The 7,877-nt window shown below is 34.6% G+C and overlaps 1 protein-coding gene across 4 annotated transcripts in view; it reads right to left on the bottom strand.

Annotated features, from left to right (window-relative positions):
• Window positions 1-5,297: 5,297 nt before the first annotated feature.
• Window positions 5,298-7,877, bottom strand: part of LOC128243580 (protein CBFA2T1-like) — a 56,679-nt gene continuing 54,099 nt past the window's right edge. For all 4 annotated transcript variants that reach the window (XM_052961430.1, XM_052961428.1, XM_052961429.1 and 1 more), the window contains one exon: window positions 5,298-7,812. In XM_052961430.1, the coding sequence (XP_052817390.1) occupies window positions 7,489-7,812 (324 nt within the window). In that variant the 3' untranslated portion in view covers window positions 5,298-7,488. The remainder of the gene's footprint in view (window positions 7,813-7,877) is intronic.

Below are 7,877 nucleotides of genomic sequence, written 5' to 3'. Positions count from 1 at the left end.
CATTTTGTTATGTATTCATTTAAATAAGAATTCAATAATAAAAAATTGCAGATCGAGCTTTATAAAACTTCATTATAAAGATGGACAGGAAGTCGTGGTACCTGACTCTCCCTTAAAAGCATGTTGTATTTTAAGTCAATTTAGATATATTACGTAAAATTTCTACAATAAAAAAGGATTGCTCACTGACACTGCCCTTGCTCCGGCATCCTGAAAGTAACTGGCTCACAAATAAACTATCTTAATAAGGTACCGAAATGTATAGAGAATACTGGTTGAAGCTAATGTGCTTCCTTATTTGGTTCTTTATGTCAACTGAAATTTGAAGTGATATGCTTTGTTTTGCAACTTTTCGTGACGGAAAAGGTTCTATGTAATATCATGGAGTTGAGGGGCATTCAAGAGATTAACACATTTGTTCATCAGGTGCCTAGTTTACTGAAAAGTTTTCATTCAATGTGCAGTTACATAATTATGTTAGCTGCTAATAGTTGCTTTTTCCACATCTAAGTGAAGATGATGACTTGGGGGGAAGACATGCTGCTTGAAGGTTTCTTTTATCTGCTGAGACCAGTGTAAACTACCTGGTACATGTAAATACTTTTCTAGTCTGTTGAACTGGATTTGCCACTGAAAAAAATATGTGGCCTATTTAACAGTCGTAACATAACTTGCAGACTTTCTGCCAATTTGATGTCAGCTGCCATCCACCTTTACTACAACATTCCCTTATCTTCTAACCAGGGTTGAGGGGACAGGCAGGGTGCTCGCTATAGGACCTTTCTTCACGAGAAAGGAGCTTGCAGCCAGAAAGTCCATATTGATTTTACAGTTCATTTTAGATGCAGTGTTTCAATGGGAGGACTTTAATCTAACTTCAAGCCAAGAGAAGTAGGTATGGCTATTTTTTATGTTCTATTGCATAGGAATTTGTTAAAAGCTAATGGCTAAAAGAGACTTGTTAGCATAATTAATGTTGCTAAAATTATTTAAAAGCTATGGAAGTTGAGTTATTTATGTTACTTATATGAAAAAAATACCAAACAGCAACATGTAAGTGCTCATTTGAGCAAAAAAGGATTCAATTTTCAAAAGCCATTAATAATGATTTTTGATAAAATAAAAAAAGAAGAGCATTTTCATTCACATCAATAAATGATTATAAACATTAGAGCTCTAATTGGAACGTTTTGATAAGGTCTTCTCCTTATACCAGCATCCTTACTACTTCTCATTTTACCAGCATCCTCAGCCACATCTCATACCAGCTTCCTATGACCCGTTCTACCAGCATCCTAAGCTACTTCTTGTTATACAAGCATCCTATGCTACTTCTCTTTAAACCACCATCCTAGGCAACTTCCTGTTATACAAGCATTTAAGCTCTTTCTCATTATACCAACATTTAGCTGCATATTTCTTTTTACGAGCATTGTAAGCTAATTCTTGTTATACCAGCGTCCTATGCAGCTTCTTGTTATACCTGCATCCTAAGCTACTTGTTGTTATATCAGTTAAAGCTGCTTCTTGTTATACCTGCATCCTAAGCTACTTGTTGTTATATCAGTTAAAGCTGCTTCTTGTTATACCAATATCCTAAGCTACTTGTTGTTATTTCAGTTAAAGCTGCTTCTTGTTATACCAATATCCTAAGCTACTTGTTGTTAAATCAGTCAAAGCTGCTTCTTGTTATACCAATATCCTAAGCTACTTGTTGTTATATCAGTTAAAGCTGCTTCTTGTTATACCAATATCCTAAGCTACTTGTTGTTATATCAGTTAATGCTGCTTCTTGTTATACCAATATCCTAAGCTACTTGTTGTTATACCAGTTAAAGCTGCTTCTTGTTATACCAATATCCTAAGCTACTTGTTGTTATATCAGTTAAAGCTGCTTCTTGTTATACCAATATCCTAAGCTACTTGTTGTTATATCAGTTAAAGCTGCTTCTTGTTATACCAATATCCTAAGCTACTTGTTGTTATATCAGTTAAAGCTGCTTCTTGTTATACCAATATCCTAAGCTACTTGTTGTTATATCAGTTAAAGCTGCTTCTTGTTATACCAATATCCTAAGCTACTTGTTGTTATATCAGTCAAAGCTGCTTCTTGTTATACCAATATCCAAAGCTACTTGTTGTTATATCAGTTAATGCTGCTTCTTGTTATACCAATATCCTAAGCTACTTGTTGTTATACCAGTTAAAGCTGCTTCTTGTTATACCAATATCCTAAGCTACTTGTTGTTATATCAGTTAAAGCTGCTTCTTGTTATACCAATATCCTAAGCTACTTGTTGTTATATCAGTTAAAGCTGCTTCTTGTTATACCAATATCCTAAGCTACTTGTTGTTATATCAGTTAAAGCTGCTTCTTGTTATACCAATATCCTAAGCTACTTGTTGTTATATCAGTTAAAGCTGCTTCTTATATCAGTCAAAGCTGCTTCTTGTTATACCAATATCCTAAGCTACTTGTTGTTATATCAGTTAATGCTGCTTCTTGTTATACCAATATCCTAAGCTACTTGTTGTTATATCAGTTAAAGCTGCTTCTTGTTATACCAATATCCTAAGCTACTTGTTGTTATATCAGTTAAAGCTGTTTCTTGTTATACCAATATCCTAAGCTACTTGTTGTTATATCAGTTAAAGCTGCTTCTTGTTATACCAATATCCTAAGCTACTTGTTGTTATATCAGTCAAAGCTGCTTCTTGTTATACCAATATCCTAAGCTACTTGTTGTTATATCAGTTAATGCTGCTTCTTGTTATACCAATATCCTAAGCTACTTGTTGTTATATCAGTTAAAGCTGCTTCTTGTTATACCAATATCCTAAGCTACTTGTTGTTATATCAGTTAATGCTGCTTCTTGTTATACCAATATCCTAAGCTACTTGTTGTTATATCAGTTAAAGCTGCTTCTTGTTATACCAATATCCTAAGCTACTTGTTGTTATATCAGTTAAAGCTGTTTCTTGTTATACCAATATCCTAAGCTACTTGTTGTTATATCAGTTAAAGCTGCTTCTTGTTATACCAATATCCTAAGCTACTTGTTGTTATATCAGTTAAAGCTGTTTCTTGTTATACCAATATCCTAAGCTACTTGTTGTTATATCAGTTAAAGCTGTTTCTTGTTATACCAATATCCTAAGCTACTTGTTGTTATATCAGTTAAAGCTGCTTCTTGTTATACCAATATCCTAAGCTACTTGTTGTTATATCAGTTAAAGCTGCTTCTTGTTATACCAATATCCTAAGCTACTTGTTGTTATATCAGTTAAAGCTGTTTCTTGTTATACCAATATCCTAAGCTACTTGTTGTTATATCAGTTAAAGCTGCTTCTTGTTATACCAATATCCTAAGCTACTTGTTGTTATATCAGTTAAAGCTGCTTCTTGTTATACCAATATCCTAAGCTACTTGTTGTTATATCAGTTAAAGCTGCTTCTTGTTATACCAATATCCTAAGCTACTTGTTGTTATATCAGTTAAAGCTGTTTCTTGTTATACCAATATCCTAAGCTACCTCTCTTAAACCAGCCTTCTTAGCTGTTCTCATTAAACCAGAACCTGTAGGTGTTCTTTAATTATACCAACGTCAGTCCAAATGAGAACAGGCAACATGCCCATGTATGGTCATCACGCATTAAATACAGGGCTAGTATTGACGTGGTTCTCCGCAGAAAAAAGGTAACCAAATGAACTCTATCACTGTTGGTGATGCATGTGGTAGCTAGCTGATGGAAGGATAGTCAATTCCTAGAAGAATGATAATATAATTTTTCCAAGAGGTTCTTTTAGATTCACAGTCTAACAAGAACTCCTGGAACTGCACTCGGTTATCTTTGTTAAAATACAGTGATATCAGACTCTGGTCTCCAGATTTCCTCGATATGCCTTTCATTATACCCGTCTTTATCTGAATGCCCCCCAAGGGATGAGCTTCCTGAAGGATGGGCTTCCCGAATGATGGGCTTCCCAAATTATGGGTTTCTGCTGGATGGGCTTGCTGAAAGGGCTCCCTGAAGGATGGGCTTATAGTAATCAAATTGCCCATTTCTTAGTCCATCCTTTTGTACAGATGTCAGACTGCCCGTTACCTATTCACAGCAATAACTTGAGTACTGATGGGATTGAATTAAATTTCACATAATTGTAGAGCATCGTTAGAGGAAATTTTATATCAGAAGTCAAGGTAAGTGTTATACAATTTGGTTTTCATAGTAGTAATTTGTGTCTCAGCAACATTTTTACTACGGATGGGAATTCAATCAATTTCCTTTATAAAGCATTATGGGATGGTTTGTTGAGCATAAAATTCTTCCTTTATTCTCAAAGGTCAAGGTCATACTTTTACAATATGGATAGGGGCTCCTAGCAATAATTATTAAAATCTTTTTTGGTACTATTTCAGTCACAGCCATCTATTCAAATTTTCTTCACTTATACAATATGGCTACCACTACGACAAGGCCAAATCAGGGTCATTTGCCACAGGTCTTTGACAGCTTGTTTCTCTTTATTTCTATGTAATGTCGAATTTCTTTACAACATATGTTTGACTATAGATGTGAATGTACTCTTGCAGTCTCAGCGGATGAATTTTACCCTTTATGGCAGAAAAGGTGCTAAATTGTCAAGACGTTTCCAGCTAATAGAGGGTGATGTACAACAGTCATGTACACGTGATGATTCAGAAGATCAAGCAGTATTAAGTACTACCAGAGTGAAACCAACTCTTCTGGTTTTATAACTTTTCCATTGTGAAAAAATGGCAATGGTGAATGAATACAATTGACCATGCAATACTACTGCCTGTTAGCAGATAAATATTCCTGGATTGAAAAAAAAAACAATCTAGGATGATCAAACATTTCTGTCTGACAAACATAATCGTTTGTGCTCCAGTTGTGTAATTAATTCCTTCGTTAAAATAAGAGAAGAGCCATCCGCTCGTGCACAGCTTATGTACTGTGCGTTCGCTTGGTTCAGTAAACACCGAGCAAGTCTTAGTGACTTACATGGTACAGTAGATATGGCTCAATACTTGCAGAATTTATTTTTTTGTTCGGACATTGCCACATTATTGCTGGATGCTATTTGGGCTCATTTGACTGCATTTTCTTTCTATATTCCTGTCATCAACTGTCAACAGACTGTTATCACAAAGGATGTGTTCATGGCCTGTAATATCTTGCCAAGCAATAAAAAACAAAAAGGAAAATATGAGGGGAAGATGCTTCATTATGGCATACAGTGTCATAATGTTTTCAAACAAAACACCAGAATAACTTCATGAGTATTTTATTGTTTTAGTGATTACCACATAACACATAATTTGACAACAGGACCAGAGATTGAAAAGAAATAACATCTAGGTAAATTTACCCTAATTTCCATCAATGTAGCATGAATAAAATACATATAATTATAATACAAGACAATGGCATGGTTTTCAGAATTTGAGAAAACTTATCAACAACATGTTAATCGTACTGGTACTCTCCCGAGCGAGTCTTTATTAATATCACTATTGTATATAATAGTGAATATGACCATGTTCAAATCAAACTTGCATTCATGCAAGGAAATTTGAGAATGTCAAGCTTATTGCCTTTTCCTGTTCCTATCAACTCTTTACCATCATCACAGAGTTTAGTGAAGTCAGCTTCATGTACAATGTTCAATGCCATTTGACCAGTATATTCTGAACAAAATGAACAGATTGAAAATAGTTATTGATGTATATCAAAAATGCCATCCACTCAAAAAAGTATTCAGTTATATAATTCATTGGTGACTGAATATTTCTCAGTTCCAAAGATGTTGCACCACAATGTCCTACCAGTCCAAGTGTTTGGAGAAGCCAGGATTAAGGATAAACTATTTGGACCAGAAATGCTTAGAACATGAAGTACAATAAAGTTCACTAAGTACACTAAAACATATTGCCAGTTCTCAACATAGTAGCACGATTTATTACTACCATCAAAACAATAGTATATTCCAGGGACAACTTTTTCAAGTCTATGTTGACTTTGAAGTGGTACATATTTGTGTTGATACGACTCCTTACCTCCAGTTAATAGCTCAGTCTGTGTTTATGGCAGACGAATGGCCTATTAACATGTTAATATCATATTGGAAAACTGGTAGAACTGTTCAATATGTCCAATTAGCAACAAAAAACTACAGCTCCAATGTAAGTTGGAAAAATGTAGTAAAGAAACATAGAGATTTACTTGACATGGATTTTAAATATTCAGCATCTGAAATGAGCATTGATCACTGGTGCAGGCCCTGCTGCATGCTGGAACAATATCAAGTAGTTTGAACAAGTTTGTTGAACATAATCTGTTGCATAATTTAAAAATCCACGCTCTTTTAAGGGACTCATTAGATTTTAAGTCAGTAACAATTACTTTTCTAACTCTGTTACAAGGAAATTATCTTAAGTCTTTTTTACGACCTCACACCAAACATCAACAACAACAACAGCTACTCATTTATACAGAATTTGGAAAACCAAGCCTGAAGTTATGATATTTTCATTAGAGTTTTTCGAATACCTTTCTGTATTGTTTGTCATATTTGTAAATAAATGTCAAAAAAGAGCTGTTATTTAATATTTTGGTGATGTATAACATTGCTACAAGCATTTTCCTTGCATTCCTCAAGATTGTTTTTTGATGTCCGTCCTATAAAGCGTGGCCGCAATATAATGGATTCATTATTTCATAACATTCCACCCAATATAACATGCAATGCAGAAGTGTGTGCTTAATAAGAGAGTGACAAACAATGAATATATTTCTTACTTTGCCATTTTTAGAGTCCCCTAATTTGCTGGTTTACACTTGCCTGATTATTATTTGTTAACACAAAATTATCCTGGGAAAACAGTACACTGTAATGAAAAGGAACTGTGGAAAAACACAATGCCTGTTTTACTATATCCTTACAATAACAAAACAGACTAGTGGTCATATCCATAAAGCATCTTTGCGAATGTTTTCAAAGTAGTTAAACATTGTTAAACACGGTTGAATTTAAAGAAATGCAACAATGTTTTTTTCAAACAAAATTTTTCAAACAAAAATATGAAAATAAGCAAGAAAAATGTCCAAATAATAAAAAACAAATTTGAATAAAATTGATGAAAAATGGAAGGTATTTAAATTATTTGTTTTCACTAAGCTGAAATGTTCACTAAGAAGCTTTATGATTACGGCCCCAGGAAAACATACCATACCACCATCACACTCAGATGCTTCATAAAATCTCAAATGTACATGAAATCTTTCTCCTTTCAAATACATGTGCACAAAATCACTAGCTTTATAATAACAATATCTCCAAGTAAATCAATTTATAACACCAAATATATATATATATATAATCTTTAACAACAAAAAAGAAATGTAAAGAAAATAAAAATAAAAACAACAATGCACTATGATAAGAAATTTAGCGTCACACTCAACGACTGACATCAGTTATGACTGGCTCAGTTTGTTTCGTACATGTATCTGCTTTGGGGGTACTTGATCGTGAGGCAGATTTTACTGAAGATGTGGAGTTTACGGGGCTTGGGGAGCGTCGGGGGCTGTGAGAGGGTCTTGGGGACATTGCGACTGTGTGTGGAGGTGATCCACGCTGGGTGGGCACTGCTGACAACGACGCCTTGCCACACACGTGGTGGTGGTTTTCCCAGTCCTTGTGTTGACAGAAGCTCCCGCAGTAGCGCGCCGTGTTACAACCACTACAAGTCTCACTTGCCTTACGTCCGCAGTTCCAACAACTCTGTAAAATAGAGTACAGATCAAACTTATTTCAAGGTTGTTTTTTGGTTATGTTTTACTATAAGG

This window comes from Mya arenaria, chromosome 8 (assembly GCF_026914265.1).
Source record: "Mya arenaria isolate MELC-2E11 chromosome 8, ASM2691426v1".
NCBI classification, from domain to species: Eukaryota; Metazoa; Mollusca; class Bivalvia; order Myida; family Myidae; genus Mya; species Mya arenaria.
This window is presented reverse-complemented; position numbering and strand designations above follow the sequence as displayed.